Below are 20,321 nucleotides of genomic sequence, written 5' to 3' on the forward strand. Positions count from 1 at the left end.
TTATCGTTTTACCCATAGAAATGGCGATGGCAGAGCCATCCTTCGTTCCTCTCTGAGAGAATTTCTGTGTAGTGAAGCTATGCATTATCTCGGAATTCCCACCAGCAGAGCTGCAAGGTAATTCCTTTCCTGTAAGCTAACTTTCAGCACTGCGTCACATTACCTTCAGAAACACATCAGTGAAGTGAGCAGATAAACCCCCAAGAGCGTGACTTCTCATTATTTCTTACAGTTTTCAGTTCAGTTCAGACACTCAGTTGTGTCTGACTCTTTGCGACCCCATGGACTGCAGCACGCTAGGCTTCCCTGTCCATCACCAACTCCCAGAGCTTGCTCAAACTCATGTCCATTGAGTCAGTGATGCCTTCCAACCATCTCATTCTCTGTCATCCCCGTCTCCTCCTGCCTTCAACCTTTCCCAGCATCAGGGTCTTTTCCAATGAGTCAGCTCTTTGCATCAGGTGGCCAAAGTATTGGAGTTTCAGCTTCAGCATCCGTCCTTCCAATGAATATTCAGGACTGATTTCCTTTAGGATGGACTGGTTGGATCTCCTTACAGTCCAAGGGACTCTTAAGAGTCTTCTCCAACATCACAGTTCAAAGGGATCAATTCTTCAGCACTCAGCTTTCTTTATGGTCCAGTTCTCACATCCATACATAAATAGGTATAGCTTATAACTTGATAGCTTGCTAGCAGTTAAAAGTATAACTTGGATGGTTCTCTTACCTTTCAGTCTGGTTGTGAGTGATGATGTGGTATGGAGAGATCAATTCTACAATGGAAACCTTACAAAAGAACGAGGTAAGACAGTTCTTAGAATGCTTACATAAAATCACTAACTTCTTCGGGAATAACAGATATTGGGCATCTCAGCAGTCTTCGTAAAACATGGCCTGTGGGGACTTCCTGATGATTTAGTGGTTAAGACTTCGCTTTCCAGTGCAAGGGGTGCAGGTTCAATCCCTAGTTGGGGAGCTAGGATCCCACATGGCTTGCAGCCAAAAAGCCAAAATATAGAAAGCAATATTGTAACAAATTCAGTAAAGACTTTAAAATACTAAATAACAAAAGATCAAAAACTTGAGCTGTGGATCGTCATGATTTAAGTTCAGGGTTATGATATTATAATAGAATATCCTTTCTCATATGCTTATATCACTAAGCCATCCTTTTGAAATAGCAAAACATCTGGGAAGTGAACATGGGAAATTCATGGACAACCAATACAAAACATCCCAGAACGTCACAAAGCCAGTGCACCAACATTCATACACTTCCTTCCCAGAAGACGCCCCCAACCCCCAATTGCTCTTACTTCCTGTTTACTTCCAGTAAGTTTGGTTACCTTTCCCCTCAGCTGTTAGCAGGTCAGAAGTAAAAAATCAGAAAGTGCCATAGAGCAGTAAAAAGAGAAAGAGCAAGGGAAACCTTGTCTCTAAATCTCTGGCGAGGGAGGAGACCTGAAAACCAATAATAAACATATTTAACTAGTTATAAAGCAGAGCTATTGAGAACGGCTGACAGCATTACTTGCTTTATTAGGTAAAGAAAGAGATAAAAGCCTTGGCCCTTTGTAGGATGTAAATTAATTGTTTTTCTGATAAATTCAATCACTCTATTTTTTATTAAAATAATTTCATTTTTAAGAAGAGCATGTTATGCTGTATTTGCACTGTTTAAAATAGTTTATGCTAAAATAAATGTTTCTTTTCCAGGCGCAGTAGTGCTGCGTGTTGCAAAATCCTGGTTTAGAATTGGATCATTAGAAATTTTGACTCATTCTGGTGAACTGGATTTACTAAGGTTAGAAAACCACTTTTGTTTTTTTTTTAATGGTAGAAGACAGTGGAAAGAAATGCTTGTTTATGTGCTGTGAAGTTAAAATATTTTTGGTTTTCTTGTAAGACTTCAAATTTCAATTAATAGATATTTTTAACATCTATTAGATACGTGTGTGTCTACTATCCTGTGGGTTTCTAGGAGGCTGAAAAAGATGTGTTTAGACTCAGTAGACTCTCTTCTCAAGAAGTGTTTTTATCTAGTATGAAACCCAGTTGGAACTGAGGGCCTCTGTGCCACCCAGACACCAGGTGGAAGCAACTCGAACTCCTGAATTCTGCAGCCTCACGAGGTTCCAGAGCTCTCCTCCAACATCAGGGGTTCCCAGGATGAGTGCTCTGGCTCATGTGTCTTCTTTCCTGGGCTCCAGTTTTGACATGTGTGTGATGCCTGTTACATACTGGGTTGACCCAGTCCCTTCAACAGGGCGAGAGCAAACAAACGGTAGACTGAAACTGCACACAGCATTTATGAACAAATCTTACTGAAGATTTCTTCAGGTAAGACAGAGGAACAATGCCCTCAAAAGATCAAAAGCTCTCCCCCTTGTGTCACGCAGCGTAGCTTCCACCAAACTCCAATGTCTTGGGGCCTACGGAATCAGCACTCACAAAATTCTGTCTTCCTCAAAGCTGACTTAGCAGGATGTTTCTTCAAACACAAACATTTCCTCCTTTAAGAGGAATTCTGTTTCCATTTGTTAAGATCATACAGTTTTAAAAAGCCACTAGAAATAATATAAGAAAATTCTCTTGGACAAACTAGAATCATTTGGATCATGAATCCTCACTGTAGTTATCAGCTTGAAAGTGAAGTGAAAGTGAAAGTCCCTTAGTTGTGTCCAACTCTTTGCGACCCCATGGACTGTAGAGTCCATGGAATTCTCCAGGCCAGAATACTGGAGTGGGTAGCTTTTCCCTTCTTCAGGGAATCTTCCCAATCCAAGTATTGAACCCAGGGCTCTTGCATTGCAGGCGGATTCTTTACCAGCTGATCCACAAGGGAAGCCCAAGAATACTGGAGTGGGTATCCTATCCCCTCTCCAGCGAATTTTTCCAACCCAGAAATCGAAAACCAGGGTCTCCTCCATTGCAGGCGGATTCTTTACCAACTGAGCTATCAGGGAAGTTATCAGCTTAGTAAGTCCAAATTCCTGGTCCACGAAGAGTATGGGGAGAGAGAAAAGCAGAGAAGTCATCACCATTGTCATGACTCTTCTCCCAAGTCTCTTTAGCAAGTGTTTACTGGACTCAGTGGTGCTGGAGAAGACTCTTGACAGCCCTTTGGACTGCAAAGAGATCAAACCATGTCAATCCTAAAGGCAATCAGTCCTGAATATTCGTTGGAAGGACTGCTGCTGAAGCCGAAGCTCCAATACTCTGGCCACCTGATGCAAAGAACTGACTCATTGGAAAAGAACCTGATGCTGGGAAAGATTGAAGGCAAAAGAAGGGGACAGTAGAGGAGGAGATGGTTAGATAGCAGCACTGACCTGGTGGACATGAATTTGAGCAAATCCCAAGAGACAGTGAAGGACAGGGGAGCCTGGCACGCCTCAGTCCATGGGGTCTCAAGAGTCAGACTAGACTTAGTGACTGAACAACAACACTGAACTGAGGGTCATCCGAGCTTATTGAGAGAGGAGTCTCCTCTCAAAGGGCGCTGTTTCTAACTTTTCATTTTTCTGGGGGGTGGTCATTCCACTCAGATTTACCAGATCACTGAAATTGTTCCATCTGGTGTTCATACTTCAATTATATCTCACTTACTCACTCTGACATTTGATGTATACTGGTGACCAGTTTATCCTGAAAATGCCTATGTTGGCTACCACAACCATGTATATATTCCGTTTTGTTTCCCAAGTGCCTGAAGCAGGTCTCTAATCCACTCTAAATAAACTCTAATCCACTCCTATTGTTTTGTTTTTTTTTTCACTCCTATTGTTTTGAATAGGTTTTAATAATTCCCAAATCATATCTGCAGTCCCCAGCTTTTTTTCAGGATTCTCTCTCATCCAGTGCAAGAAACACTAGTAGTCGACTAAGCAGAGTAGTCAGTTAAAGTACAGAATGGAACATGATACACAACTTTAATATTTTAACTTCAAACACTGACCAATTTCTTGGAAACCTTATTTGTGAAGCCTTACATGACCTTCTATACATAAATAATCATTCCCTACTCTGTTATCTTTGTCCTTTTTATATATTTCTATGATTGCATGTATTAGACAGTGAGGTCATTATTTCTTTGGATGTTTTTCTCCCCAGTAGACTCTGCTCTTTAATGTCTGGGTTTGGCTTTTGTCATTTTTCCTAACACTTGGAGTTTCTCCATAGATGTTTGCTGAACCGATCTGAGTTGCATCATAAGATGGCATCTAATATGATCTTAGAAACGTATTTCCAGTTGTGATTGGCATTGAGGAAATATTTCTCTGTGGCTGGGCATAAAATCTTATTTAATTTTTAAAATGATAAGCATGCATTCTAATGAATTCATGAATGTTGGGAGTGGGCTGAGATGATTGATATTCGATACTGTATTCTGAGGAACACTGATGGCTATCTCCCCTTATCTCTAGGATGTTATTAGACTTCATCATACAGGAGTACTTCCCCTTAGTAGATGTCAAGGAACCTAACAGATATGTGGTAAGTTTGTTTTTAAAACAAAGGGCAATACTCTTTTTCTCTATTGCCTGGCCACCATCAAGGTTACAACCTAGCGCTTAAAAAACTAAAGTTAAAAAGGAAAACGTAGAGCACTTTGAACATGTTGTGAAAGGAAAAGATGATGAACTACCTTGAAAACAAGACTTGGATAAGGAAGTTGTAAGACCATCCCCATGGAAAAGAAATGCAAAAAAGCAAAATGGCTGTCTGGGGAGGCCTTACAAATAGCTGTGAAAAGAAGAGAAGCGAAAAGCAAAGGAGAAAAGGAAAGATATAAACATCTGAATGCAGAGTTCCAAAGAATAGCAAGAAGAGATAAGAAAGCCTTCTTCAGCGACCAATGCAAAGAAATAGAGGAAAACAACAGAATGGGAAAGACTAGAGATCTCTTCAAGAATATCAGAGATACCAAAGGAATATTTCATGCAAAGATGGGCTTGATAAAGGACAGAAATGGTATGGCCTAACAGAAGCAGAAGATATTAAGAAGAGATGGCAAGAATACACAGAAGAACTGTACCAAAAGGATCTTCACGACCCAGATAATCACGATGGTGTGATCACTGACTTAGAGCCAGACATCCTGGAATGTGAAGTCAAGTGGGCCTTGGAAAGCATCACTATGAACAAGGCTAGTGGAGGTGATGGAATTCCAGTTGAGCTATTCCAAATCCTGAAAGATGATGCTGTGAAAGTGTTGCACTCAATATGCCAGCAAATCTGGAAAACTCAGCAGTGGCCACAGGACTGGAAAAGGTCCGTTTTCATTCCAATCCCAAAGAAAGGCAATGCCAAAGAATGCTCAAACTACCGCACAATTGCACTCATCTCATACGCTAGTAAAGTAATGCTCAAAATTCTCCAAGCCAGGCTTCAGCAATATGTAAACCATGAACTTCCTGATGTTCAAGCTGGTTTTAGAAAAGGCAGAGGAACCAGAGATCAAATTGCCAACATCCGCTGGATCATGGAAAAAGCAAGAGAGTTCCAGAAAAACATCTACTTCTGCTTTATTGACTATGCCAAAGCTTTTAACTGTGTGGATCACAATAAACTGTGGGAAATTCTGAAAGAGATGGGAATACCAGACTACCTGACCTGCCTCTTGAGAAATTTGTATGCAGGTCAGGAAGCAACAGTTAGAACTGGACATGGAACAAAAGACTGGTTCCAAATAGGAAAAGGAGTACGTCAAGGCTATATATTGTCACCCTGCTTATTTAACTTATATGCAGAGTACATCATGAGAAACGCTGGACTGGAAGAAACACAAGCTGGAATCAAGATTGCCGGGAGAAATATCAATAACCTCAGATATGCAGATGACACCACCCTTATGGCAGAAAGTGAAGAGGAACTCAAAAGCCTCTTGATGAAAGTGAAAGTGGAGAGTGAAAAAGTTGGCTTAAAGTTCAACATTCAGAAAACAAAGATCATGGAATCCAGTCCCATCACTTCATGGGAAATAGATGGGGAAACAGTGTCAGACTTTATTTTTCTGGGCTCCAAAATCACTGCAGATGGTGACTGCAGCCATGAAATTAAAAGACGCTTACTCCTTGGAAGGAAAGTTATGACCAACCTAGATAGCATATTCAAAAGCAGAGACATTACTTTGCCAACAAAGGTCCGTCTAGTCAAGGCTATGGTTTTTCCTGTGGTCATGTATGGATGTGAGAGTTGGACTGTGAAGAAGGCTGAGCGCCGAAGAATTGATGCTTTTGAACTGTGGCGTTAGAGAAGACTCCTGAGAGTCCCTTGGACTGCAAGGAGATCCAACCAGTCCATTCTGAAGGAGATCAGCCCCGGGATTTCCTTGGAAGGAATGATGCTAAAGCTGAAACTCCAGTACTTTGGCCGCCTCATGCGAAGAGTTGACTCATTGGAAAAGACTCTGATGCTGGGAGGGATTGGGGGCAAGAGGAGAAGGGGATGACAGAGGATGAGATGGCTGGATGGCATCACTGACTCGATGGACATGAGTCTGAGTGAACTCAGGGAGTTGGTGATGGACAGGGAGGCCTGGCGTGCTGGGATTCATGGGGTCGCAAAGAGTTGGACACCACTGAGCGACTGATCTGAAGTGTGACTACATCCTGACTACATATGTTGTTTTTTGTAACTTGTCACATATATTCTTTTCTCACACATTTGATATATAGATATTTCTATAGTAGTGGCTGTAAAAAAAAATACATACATCATATGCAAATGAGATTTTCTATTCATATGGAATTTTGATTTATTCATATGGAAATTTTTTGATCTGCATAATCTTTTTCTTTTAACAGCTACAAAGAAATTCCATTATTTTTCTTGGTGACTTATTTCAAAGTTTAATAACTCATTTTGTTTACATTTAACTCCATGTTTACATTTAACTCAGCATAAAACTTTATGCTGAATTCTAATGTTTTTCCTTTTCTTACTGTGCATGGAGAAAATCTGATCATAATACTGTGCCTGAGCCTTTTATATGTTATTTCTGGGTCAATAATTCTATGTTCTTCCGTTGTTTTCTTACACGTACTAATTTCCATCCCTTTAATCATCTTTTGGCCCACCTTTGAGGGGATCTTTCCGTGTTGGAAACAGAAAGATCCTAAAAGCATAGACACTACTGAGGAGTCTGAAAATTTTCTAAATTTTATTTTAGGATTTCTTTTCTATTGTGGTGTTTGAGACGGCACAGCTCATTGCCTTGTGGATGTCTGTTGGTTTTGCTCGTGGTAAGTTATCTACTGATGTTTCAGTCTTCTGATAAGAAAGTAGAATCAATCTGTTGAAACCAGAAGACTTCTTTTTTGTGTGTATTTTAAATATTCCCACCAGTGAGCAGGAATAACATTTATATGAATTTGTTTTTAGCAAAAGAGAAACAATTCTCTCATGTTTAAAATGATTTTGAATGGAACAGATACACAAAATAGAATAAGCATCCTTGATTTGATGGGGGTATTGTTACCTGTAAAGCTTTTTACCCTTGTGAGTATATATTATATTAGGTCTTTTAAAAGCTTTTTTAAAAAAAAAAAAAAAAAAAAACCTTAATCATAAAAGCACTATCTGCGCTTATGGTAAAGAATTTAAAATATACAGAAGTGCCTGTGAGTTCTGTCTTCCAGGATATTCTTGATCTTCCAGGATCATTAGTAATGATTTCATCTCAATTCTTCTAGACTTTTTTTGGATGGTATTCATACATCTATAAAAACAGGGCTGGCTTGTGTGTGTTGTAAGCCATTCACTGTGTGGGGTTACACTGGAAGGAATATCTGCCTGAACTGAGAATGCTATGCTATGCTAAGTTGCTTCAGTCGTGTTTGACTCTGTGCAACCCCATAGACGGCAGCCCACCAGGCTCCCCTGTCCCTGGGAGTCTCCAGGCAAGAACACTGGAGTGGGTTGTCATTTCCTTCTCCAATGCAGGAAAGTGAAAAGTTAAAGTGAAGTTGCTCAGTCGTGCCCAACTCTTAGCAACCCCATGGACTGCAGCCCACCAGGCTCCTCCGTCCATGGGATTTTCCAGGCAAGAGTACTGGAGTGGGGTGCCAAAAGCAAATCATATATATACTAAGATCTCTGGCTAAATACCAAAGAGGGTTCTCACGTTGCAAAACCTCTTGAACTCTGCCTTAATTACATACTCACTATGTCTCACTTGGGATGGGTTGGGGTGGTGAGCAGGGAGGTGTTTCAGAGTTTTTGCTTTTACGAATTATGCTGCAGTGACCACAGTGCAGCTGTATCTGAAGGTGAGTTTCTGAGGATAAACTCCTGAAAGTGGAATGGCTGGATTAGAGAGTATATATATACTGAACACTTTGACAAGCTGAGTCATCCTGCTCTGAAAAAGGGTGAAACCGTCTACCGTGGACACTGCTGCCACCACATCCAATTCTCCTACATTAGGCTGGTATATGCACGCCCAGCCTCCCTCCTTCCCCGCACTCTGCCATGACCCCCTCCCCTAGGAGGTCACACTCCCTCCCCACTCTGCTGGTGGTCTGCAGCTAAGGACTGTTAGTTATGGGGTACATGGATATGTACCAATATGGATATTTTTACCTTTCCCCCACTCTTACAACTTTTGAAACTTAATGTTACTTTAGTAGTCTCAGTTGCATTCCAAACTACATATATTTTCAAATAAATGCTAGAAATTCAGGACAAATGAGAGGAACTTTTATTTCTTGGGGCTTTTATTCCTGTAGTATTTGAAATCTTTGGGGAGGGGAAGTATACAACAAAAGGCTAAATTTAATTTTAAAATACAGTTTTAATATATATTAAGCTACTTGACTTCACCAGTTAAACTTTCAATTGATAAACTGATTTTGTTTCATTTCTAAAACAGATGCATCTTCATGACCTCTCCTATTCTGTATAGTTTTATACAGTTAAAAATGCTTTATTATTTTATTATCATGCTTTTGGCATTTTGTTGTTGTTGTTAGGTGTTTGTAATACTGATAACTTCAGTTTGTTATCCATTACAATTGACTATGGTCCATTTGGTTTTATGGAGGCCTATAATCCAGGTATGTATGATTTATATGTATATTCTTTATTTCACTAAAAAAAATTATCACTGGTTTATTTTAGATAAACCATTATGGCTAACACAAGGCTGAGGTAGTAGAAAGAATTGGGTTCATTGATTAAACAGTTGTGTTATGTGCTACTCAATCTTCCAGGTGCCACAGGGAGATAATATTGAGTCCTCAAAGATGGGAACTCCCATCCATGGGTGGTGCAGAGATTAGGACTCTGAGCTTTCACTGCCAAGGGCACAGGTTCAATCCCTGATCTGGGAACTAAGATCCCGCAAGCCCCTAGGAGTGGCAAAAAAACCCAGAAAGCCAAAAAATTACTTACTAAGAGAAGATGCCATGAAGGGAGGAAGGGCCTTCATTGTCAGACAGACATGAGTCTGAACTCTGGCATCTGATCGATCCTTAATCTGTGCCCTTGGTCAAGTAATTTAACCTCCCCCTTACTAATCTGTTATAGGATCAGGGTTGGGGAACATGCTGTTGAGATTGAGTGTGAAGTACATGTGATAACCCAGAAATTCTTGTAGGTTAGAAATGTGTGCCTTTATTAGGCAAATATTCATATTTTAAAAGATTTTCATGAGCATGGGTATTAAGTATTTACATTACTCTTGAGTTAAATGTTTAAATGTCAGAAATGTTTTTATCTAATAAATATAAATTCATTAAGTTTAAATGTAAACTTAAAAATGAAGAAAGAACTATTATAATTGTCGTCATTGTAAAACGGTTGTATTTTTGTTCTAAACAGATTTTGTACCAAACACATCTGATGATGAAAGAAGATATAAAATAGGAAATCAGGCCAATATTGGGATGTTTAATTTAAACAAGTTGTTACAAGCACTAAACCCATTATTGAATCCTAGGCAAAAGCAACTGTGAGTAAACCTAAAATCTACTAATTAAATCAGTGTGAAAATATATCTGTATAGTGATCACTTTTTTAAAACCAAGAAACATTTTAAAAACAATCTTTAATATTTAATAATGAAGGCTTCCAAACTATATGTATGTTTATATATATATATATTTTGGGGGGGGGGGAGGGAGGGTACATTGTTGGCCTTTTTCCATACTTATAAGGATAAAATGTTCTCCTATTTATTGTTTTTTAGGTGTTGTGAAATCATAGTTTATTTCTTCTTTGATCCAAAGGTTATTTATTACTGTTTTTCTGAATTTCTAAGTAGTCGGGCTTTTTATTTAACAGACATATATAGGCTATTCACATTGACTATAATAATTGATATATTTTATTCCTTCTGTTTTATGTTGTGCATTATCTTTAACTTTCCCCCTACTTTCCTTACCTTTTAATGATTTGAGCAGCTCACTCATTCCTCCCCCACCCCACCCACTTTGATTTGGAAACTACTACATTTCCCAACCCCCACAGTTATCTTCCCTTCTCTGCCACTTTCTCTACTGTTAAAAGAGAACAAGTTTTTCAGATATTTTCCCTCACTAAACATCTATTTGTGTGTTATTTTCCCTTCCATCCCATTCAGGCAAATAAAATGTCATTGTACTGGGTGAGGTATCTAATGCATTGTTTGGGGTCTAAGATAAGTTTTAAAATACACCAGATTCTTTTGGTATTATGGAGACATATTAGCATTTATCCTCTAAGCTAATTGTATATAGTGATATTTCAGGAGTGACATGATTTGACCTGTACTGTCTTCAAATCTTTGAGACAGTAAATTTATATGGACAATTTTCTCTAAGATATGATATATAATTAAATCACTAAAATAGAATCAGTAGACATATCGAACATTATTTAATATATGAGAAGGTTCACTTTGTTCACATAAAATGTAACTCAAGAATGTGAATATTAAATTCAGGTTTACCTATGCTCTCCTTTCTTCTCCCTACAGTGTCACTCAGATCCTTAAGGAGTATCCCGTTCTTTACTATACAAGGTTCGTTTGTTTGAACACATATTAAAGCATCCTGCTTGGTTTGAGGGCAATTCTTAAAATAGTGAGAATTTTAATAACGAATTGGCGTTTTCCCTTTTAGATTTAGAGAACTGTTCAAAGCCAAATTGGGATTACTTGGAAAAAGCGAGGGTGATGATGATTTAATTGCATTTCTCTTACATGTGAGTTTATTATCGTTTTATCTTTTTTCCTGATTAACATTTGACTGAATACACTGTATATTCTTGGAATGACTGAGGTTGCTAAATGTAATTATTTTCATTAGCTCATGGAAAAGACAGAAGCTGACTTTACAATGACATTTCGGCAGCTCAGTGAGATCACTCAAAGCCAATTACAGGAACTAGTCATTCCTCAGGTATTTATTCATGCCTTTTGGCTTTTTTCTTAACTCACTTTTCTTTAACAGGTTTGATAAGGCATAATTTACGTACCCTAAAATCCCATTCATTTTAAGTGTACAATTCAGTGATTTTTAAATAATGTGCAGATTTTTTGCAGCTATGCCACAGTTCAGTTTTAGAGCAATTCCATCACTCTAAAAGATCCTTTGTGCCCATTTGCAGTGAATCCCTTTTTTCTGCTTCTGTTCTCAAGCAACTACTAATCTTCTTTCTGTCTCTTAAGATTTCCTTTCTAGACATTCTCTGTAAATGGAATCATATGATATGTAATCTTTAGTATCTGGCTTATTTTTGAGGTTCACCCATGTCATAACCTATATCAGTGGTTCTTTCCTCTTTATTACTTTTAAGATCTCTTAAGTATATCTTAAAATATTATTTTCTGTTTATTACTTTATAACTCCCTTATAAGGATAGACCACGTTCTGTTTATCCAGTTACTAGTTGATGGACATTTGGATCATTTCCATTTTCTGGCTATTGTGGATATGGATATTAACTAGAAGTAATGCTCAAAATTCTCCAAGCAAGGCTTCAACAGTATACAAACCAAGAACTTCCAGATGTTCAAGCTAGATTTAGAAAAGGCAAAGGAACCAGAGATCAGATTGCCAACATCTGCTGGATCATCGAAAAAGCAAGAGAGTTCCAGAAAAACATCTACTTTTGCTTTATTGACTACGCCAAAGCCTTTGACTGGGTGGATCACAACAAACTGAAAAATTCTTCAAGAGACGGGAATACCAGACCACGTGACCTGCCTCCTGAGAAATCTGTATGCAGGTCAAGAAGCAACAGTTAGAACTGGACATGGGACAACAGACTGGTTCCAAATTGGGAAAGGAGTACAATATACAAGGCTGTATATTGTCACCCTGCTTATTTAACTTAAATGCAGAGTATATCATGCAAAATGCCGGGCTGGATGAAGCACAAGCTGAAATCAAGATTGCCGGGAGAAATATCAGTAACCTCAGATATGCAGATGACACCACCCTTATGGCAGAAAGTGAAGAACTAAAGAGCCTCTTGATGAAAAGTGAAAGAGGAGAGTGAAAAAGCTGGCTTAAAACTCAACATTCAGAAAACTAAGATCATGGCATCCAGTCCCATCACTTCATGGCAAATAGATGGGGAAACAATGGAAACAAAATCACTGTAGATGGTGACTGTAGCCATGAAATTAAAAGACACTTGCCCCTTGGAAGAAAAGTTATGACCAACCTAGACAGCATATTAAAAAGCAGAGATATTACTTTGCTGACAAAGGTCTGTCTAGTCAAAGCTATGGTTTTTCCAGTAGTCATGTATGGATGTGAGAGTTGGACTGTAAAGAAAGCTGAGCACCGAAGAATTGATGTTTTTGAACTGTGATGTTGGAGAAGACTCTTGAGAGTCCTCTGGACCGCAAGGAGATCCAACCAGTCCATCCTAAAGGAAATCAGTCCTGAATATTCATTGGCAGGACTGATGCGGAAGCTGAAACTCCAATACTTGGATGCGAAGAACCGACTCATTGGAAAAGACCCTGACGCTGGGAAAGATTGAAGGCAGGAGGAGAAGGGGACGACAGAGGATGAGATGGTTGGATGGCATCACCGACATGATGGACATGAGTTTGAGTAAACTCCGGGAGTTGGTGATGGACAGGGAAGCCTGGCGTCTTGCTGTCCATAGCGTCACAAAGAGTTGGACACAACTGAGCAACTGAACTGAACTGAACTAACCAGAAGACTCCTACTTATTATAGATTTTTATAAATTAGATCTACTTATAGGGTGTGAATCTTTTATATTGATCATTGTTTTTATTATTTTCAGATAAAAACATAGCCATATTTTTAAAAATTTGTTTCTTCATTATATTTTATGATCTTTTCTGTGTTAACCAAAGAAATATATACATATATACACACATAAAATTATGTGTGTATATATATATATATATAGTACTCACAGGTGTGAAATAGCCATAAATTATGTTTTTAGAAGTGATTTGAATAAAAGAATGTCTACTTATACAGTAAAATATTAACTATTAAGCATCTTGGATATAATTTTAAAATTAGAAATGATTTGCCTATCAGAACTAATTATCATATAATGTGTAGAAAACTGACACAAAGTAATGTTAACGTGATCTGAACAAGTTCTTGACAAGTGTTAATATTTAAATTACTGAATATTGGGAAAATCTAGGAGAGTAGATCATAACGCCTTTATTTAATAGTTCATTTCTGTGTCTTCTGAATTTGAAATTTTTTCAACCCCATAACACTTAGCTAGAGCTAATTGCTTATTTCTGTTCCCTTAACCATTATGTATATTTCTGTAACACTTCTAAAATGGCACTGAAGTATCTGTTTACACATTTTCCTTTTTAAAAGCAGAGGCTATGTCTTATTAATTTTTATATGCTTCCCAACTAACATAGTTCCTAACACATAGCTGACATAATGAATTGATAGATAAATAAAAGTTACAGATTAAATTTTGAAAGTAAATAATAAATTAAGCAAGTTAAGCATTAAGCAAGTTCCCTATTTAAAGGAAGGGTTTTGATAAGTATTCACGTGTAATGTCTATTTATAAGAACTCTGTATATTTTTTTATTTCTTTTAAATCATTCCATGACATGGATTTCCATGAATTAGAATTTGAGTTGAATGTTATATAAAGAAAAGGAAAACACTGTTCCTTTTTACTGCTTCTGCTTCAAATAGAGAACCTCAAAAGAAATCTGGATGTTATAAATTATTAATATTGGAACGTACAATTTAAGGAACATACAGTTAAAATAAGCAGTCTATTACTGTATTTTCTCTAGGAATTCTGGGCACTGAAAATGATCTCAAAGCACAAACTCTTTCCTGCCTGGGTGTCCCAGTACCTTTCGAGACTCAAGAGGTAAAGTAACCTAATCTTACTTCTTGAAAGAGCATGTAATGTGTTACTTTAGCATCATCAACCCATCAGATTCCTCACTTCCTTTCCATTTTCCAACACTTCCTTCTAACTCCCGGGAAGTCTGCTCTGGATGAGGCGTGTCTGCTAACATCTCACCCACACTGAGAGCACCCCTCTGTTCACCTCAGCTCTGCTAACACCGCCCAAGGACCAACCCCCTCAAAGCCTTGAAGCTCTGGAGAGAGCCCACCAGGATTTCATCCAGTGTCTCGTAACTGTCCTCACATCTTCTACAATTGTCAGAAGTTGCTCTGCTTCATAACCATCACAATGAATCGGAAGCAACAAACAGCAAAGAGTATGCAGTTGTAGGTGGCACACGAAAAAGTTGAAGAGGGAGACCACAGCATGCACAGAAGCAAATAGCCTTTCACAGTTTAATGACAGCTGAGGGTTTTCATAAAGCTGACCGTGAGTAACAAAGAACAAGTTATTTTCAGAAAACTGTGTTTAAGATAAAAATAGGTGCCAGGGAGTTTAAATTCTTTTTTTAAGACAAAATTATTTTTTTTAATTGGTAAAAATAAAACTTTTGGGCTTATCTCAAATAACTAAATCGGCTTCCCTGGTGGCTCATACAGCAAAAAATTTGTGGGCAATGTGGGAGGCCTGGGTTCATTCCCTGGGTTGGGAAGATCCCCTGGAGAAGGGAATGGCAACCCACTCCAGTGTTCTTGCCTGGAGAATCCCATAGAGAGAGGAGCCTGGCAGGCTACAAGACCATGAGGTTGCAGAGTAGTATACAACTGAGTGACTAAGCACAGCACAGCACAAATAACTAAATAAGGCATTATTTTATGTATTGTTTAATCAAACAGTATTTTCTGTCTTCCTTTCAGGTACTGATTCAGTGTAATTAAAACTTTTTCTTTTCAATATTTGTCTTGTGAAATAATATTCACCCTTTTGGAAAAATGATATGATTTGGGGAGACAGTGATTAATTCCGTCCTTTGTTCTGTTCATTTTTTAGTAACATCAGTGACTCAGATTCTGAAAGAAGAAAAAGAATGACAGGTAAGGAATCCTTTTGATTTTTTTCATCTTTAAAGATTCTTATATAAAAGTGATAAGCTTTGGAACCTGGGAAGTAATTACTTGAGGGAACTGAATTTGTTGTTTTGCTTTTAACTACAGTAACTTTAGATGAGTGTATTTTCATAGAGCTGAAGTGTCAAATAGAAGCCTTTCTGGTTTGAGCAGGTGACTTAGTTTGAGTATGATACCCCTGCTTTCAATACATTTGCCGATTGATGTTTAAATAATATGGTCTTCAAAGATGGTGGAGAGACAAGGAAAATGATGTGGTTTATGGCAGAAAGAACATGAGTTTTAGAATCTGACAGATGACTCTCATCTTGCCATTTTTTTTGCTGTATAATATAAAGTTTCAATGCTCTCAGCTATTTTTAAAGGGGGCATATTTTGTAGGAATGTTGTAATCGTGAGTAATAATATTTGTAAGTTATCTTGTTACAGTGCCTGGGCCTTAATACATATCCACTAAATGACGGAGCTAAAAAAAAAAAATCACCTTTATATACTGCTTTCAGTTTACCATGCAACATCATGCTTGGTAAAAGAAATGGAAGAAAAAAATGGAAGTTAGTTCTTTCTGCACTGTGGGCTCTAAAGGATCAAATAAGTTAAGACAGAAGGACTCCAGTCCTGGAGAGGAGAGCTAGTAAGTTGGTATCATCAGGGCGGCTGATCCATGTGGATGAAATAAGGGGATGCTAATATCCCACATTAAGTTAGTGGATGAGATTGCTTCTTGACTCAGGACATCATTGTAGAAATAAAAGCAAGCAGAGTTTTTACAAGGAAGTGAATAACCTATTTGGGGCTCAGCATGGGTTCAGTTGCCAGGCACTTATGTACATTGATGCAGTCATACAGAATTTATAGGGAAGCTCAGTATGGATACTCTCAGCAATTAAGAGAAAAAAAGAAATTGAAAGAAGAAAATATGCCTGACAGGGAGGCCTGGCGTGCTGTGGTTCATGAGGTCACAAAGAGTCAAACACGACTGAGCGACTGAACTGACTGACTTTAGGATTTGGATTTGTTTGGTCATGACAGGATGGATGAGATGGTAAAATGAAAGATATTTAAGTGAATTCAAGGCTGCAGCTTTGAGTAAAAGAAATAATTAAGTGTTGAACAGTGTACTTTTAATTTCCACAATGAGCAATGGTCAAGTTCCAGACCAGATTTTACAAATGTATGGAATTAGGTAGCTCTTCAAAGAATTCTATAAGCAGATCTACAATTTTCTGATTTCAGATAGTTTGTATGTGTATAATTTGATCCAAGCTACTTCTGTTTGCAGCTGCAAGTCCTAGTATATTTTAACAGTATTCCATTGCCAGGTTTCTATAGTGTTAAGATTGTCAGACTTTAAATTGGGTGAGCTAATTTAAGATAACTACTTTTAAGATAACTACAAGATAACTACTCCCTCTGCCTAAGCTGACTGCTTCCACAATTTTCTTTGCATGCCAATTTCCTTTTCATCTATGGACTGTATATATTTATTGTATGTATGTGTTCTTATTTTAAAAGGGTTCTCTATGAATTCTTTATGTTTTTATGTATTCTTTAAAATTTGGAAAATGCAAATTTGTAGAAAGAATAAAAACACTTCCATCACTCAAGCACAACTGCTATTCACTCTTTGATGCATTTCCTTCTGGTCTCTCTTTTTCTGTGTGTATTGATTATGAGAAAATATTGTAGTAATCATATTATGGTATAATTTTAGATCTTTTTTAACTAAAAATAAACATTTTACTTACTTCACCCTTTATAATGTAACATTTTTAGTGACTGCATAATGTATCTTTGAAAGGATGTGTATTGTTTCACTTCAGTTCAGTTCAGTCGCTCAGTCGTGTCCGACTCTTTGTGACCCCATGAACCACAGCACACCAGGCCTCCCTGTCCATCACTAACTCCCGGAGTCCACCCAAACCCATGTCCATTGAGTCAGTGATGCCATCTAACCATCTCATCCTCTGTCGTCCCCTTTTCCTCCTGCCCTCAATCTTTCCCAGCATCAAGGTCTTTTCAAATGAGTCAGCTCTTCACATCAGGTGGCCAAAGTAATGGAGTTTCAGTTTCACCATCAGTCCTACCAATGAACACCCAGGACTGATCTCCTTCAGGATGGACTGGTTGGATCTCCTTACAGTCCAAGGGACTCTCAAGAGTCTTCTCCAACACCACAGTTCAAAAGCATCAATTCTTTGATGCTCAGCTTTCTTTATAGTCCAATTCTCACATCCATACATGACCACTAGAAAAACCATAGCCTGGACTAGACGGACCTTTGTTGACAAAGTAATGTCTCTGCTTTTTAATATGCTGTCTAGGTTGGTCATAACTTTCCTTCCAAGGAGTAAGTGTCTTTTAATTTCATGGCTGCAGTCACCATCTGCAGTGATTTTGGAGCCCAGAAAAATAAAGTCAGCCACTGTTTCCCCATCTACTTGCCATGAAGTGATGGGACCGGTCTAAGATGCCATGGTCTTAGTTTTCTGAATGTTGAACTTTTTAAGGCAACTTTTTCATTCTCCTCTTTCACTTCTTCTTCACTTTCTGCCATAGGGGTAGTGTCATGTGTATATCTGAGGTTATTGATATTTCTCCTGGCAATCTTGAGTCCAGCTTGTGCTTCCTCCAGCCCGGAATTTCTCATGATGTACTTTGCATATAAGTTAAATAAGCAGGGTGACAATATATAGCCTTGATGAAGTCCTCTTCCTTTTTGGAACCAGTCTGTTGTTCCATGTCCAGTTCTAACTGTTGCTTCCTGATCTGCATACAGGTTTCTCAAGAGGCAGGTCAGGTGGTCTGGTATTCCCATCTCTTTCAGAATTTTCCACAGTTTGTTGTGATCCACACAGTCAAAGGCTTTGGCGTAGTCAATAAAGCAGAAATAGATGTTTCTCTGGAACTCTCTTGCTTTTTTGATGATCCAGGGATGTTGGCAGTTTGTTGTTTCACTTAGTTACCTATTAATAGGTATCTATGTTGCTTCTCAGAGAAGGCAATGGCAGCCCACTCCAGTACTCTTGCCTGGAAAATCCCATGGATGGAGGATCCTGGAAGGCTGCAGTCCATGGGGTGGCTGAGGTTCGGACACGACTGAAGTGACTTAGCAGCAGCAGCAGCATGTTGCTTCTAATTTTCCATAATATAAATAATGCTTTTGAATGTTTAAATTTGTTTCCAAAGACTACATTCCTAGAGAAATAGGATTACTTGGGTCACAGGGAAGTTCTGTTTCAGAAGTTGTTTTCCAATTTAGATTATCTGTCATGTCTTGGCAGATATTTAAAACCAAGTTGAAATGGAATTTGTATGTTCTATCCATTCAAGTAACTCAGAAGAATGCTGTTGAGAATCACAAAATGGTGATTTCAGGAGTCCTCTCTGAATTCCCATTATGCCACTGGGGAAAAACTTGCCTCCTCTCCACCCACTTGATAACTTATTTTGGAAAAGGTTCACCTCAAATAAAGACATAGTTTCTGCAGTGTCCCAGTATTATAATACTTTTTAGTATGAAAAATGCATGGTTACTGTAAAAAATATAAATTTACAGAGAGTTTTGCTTGCATGTAACCCATCCTGTTTGTCATTGGCAACATCAGCATTAAACAGTCTTAGAGTCAGACCTTAATTCTGTTTGAAGATGTTAAAAGCAACAAATTTTTTCCTTTCTTCATGTGGGCTACAGGATGAATTTGCTACTTTCTCTGCACTGTATAAAATGCTTAGTGAACTGAACATGGTGAAGAACCAAATCGATGAAGCACTGAGAAGATAAACCATAATATTGTTCATAATGCTAAACAAAGGTTTTTCTGTGCCACAAGGTCAGAATACTGTGCATTATTTGTAAACAATCAGAATTGACTGACACTGATCATTGTTCTCATTTGGGCCTTCCAGCAAAGTTCTTAAAGGTTATCTCATTTCAGTGGTAATTTCTTGTGGCCTGTGTGGACTTAGTAATCATTGTTCCACGATGCACCTCTCCCTCTTTGTTTAAGCTGTTAATCCTAGATATGTGCTGAAGAACTGGATGGCAGAATCCGCAGTGCAAAAAGCAGAAAGGAATGATTTTTCAGAGGTAAGGTCGTTGACTTTTCTGGACTTATTTTTTTTCATTTTTAAATGTATCATCTTTTAAACACACTTATTTTTTTTTCTTTGCAGACTTACTAACCACGTCATTGCTAGCACTAGCTTCCCAGGATTCTCATTGCCTGGTCTCTCTTTCTGTTTTCAGTGGAGCATTTTCTTGTATTTCAAAATTTATTCTTTAATGTGTTTAAAAATTTTAATATTCATTTGATATCACATACCTACATTATTTGAACTCCTGAGGGTCTGGGTCTGCTATTCACTGTTCACGTTGGGGGTTTTGGATTTTAGTCTCAGAAATCTGGTGAAGCCTGATTTGAGCATCTCTCCAAAGGGAGTTAGGTTTTGTTTTCACCAGGCTTCCATGGCTCTAGTGACCTGGGTCCACTGAAATGAGCCTTGACATCCATGAAGATGAAGGTACCATCTACACTCTTCAGCTTGGATGAATCTCACATATAATATTAGCAAAATAACCAAAGGAATGCATATAATGTGTCACCACCCCAATTTCATGTAACACATGTAAAATCATATGTTTTTAGTGATACATGCATATATAATAGAAGTAACAAAAATGAAGAGAGATCATAACGTCACCTTTGGACGGTGGTTGCTTAGCAACAAGGAGGAAGTTTGGGTTAGGGAAGGATAGTCAGGGCTTGAGCCATACGGGAAGCATTTTATTTCTGAAGCTGAGTAGAGGGCACACAGGTGTTTATCATTCTGTATACCTTCTGTGTCTTAAATATTTCCTAATTGTTTAAAAATG

At 38.1% G+C, this 20,321-nt stretch overlaps 1 protein-coding gene across 5 annotated transcripts in view; it reads left to right on the forward strand.

Moving 5' to 3' along the window:
- The window catches only part of LOC100297097 (protein adenylyltransferase SelO), a 33,015-nt gene that overhangs the window by 7,361 nt on the left and 5,333 nt on the right, over positions 1-20,321 (forward strand). For 2 of the 5 annotated variants that reach the window (XM_010811171.4, XM_025001349.2), the window contains 13 exons: positions 19-117; positions 735-802; positions 1,717-1,804; positions 4,428-4,497; positions 7,175-7,247; positions 8,976-9,059; positions 9,826-9,955; positions 10,961-11,005; positions 11,106-11,187; positions 11,292-11,384; positions 14,257-14,336; positions 15,369-15,412; positions 19,456-19,535. In XM_010811171.4, the coding sequence (XP_010809473.2) occupies positions 19-117; positions 735-802; positions 1,717-1,804; positions 4,428-4,497; positions 7,175-7,247; positions 8,976-9,059; positions 9,826-9,955; positions 10,961-11,005; positions 11,106-11,187; positions 11,292-11,384; positions 14,257-14,336; positions 15,369-15,412; positions 19,456-19,535 (1,036 nt within the window). The other 3 variants (XR_810496.4, XM_059892897.1, XM_010811173.4) reach the window with 3 other exon arrangements.

The sequence above is a fragment of the Bos taurus genome, chromosome 13, assembly GCF_002263795.3.
Source record: "Bos taurus isolate L1 Dominette 01449 registration number 42190680 breed Hereford chromosome 13, ARS-UCD2.0, whole genome shotgun sequence".
NCBI lineage: Eukaryota > Metazoa > Chordata > Mammalia > Artiodactyla > Bovidae > Bos > Bos taurus.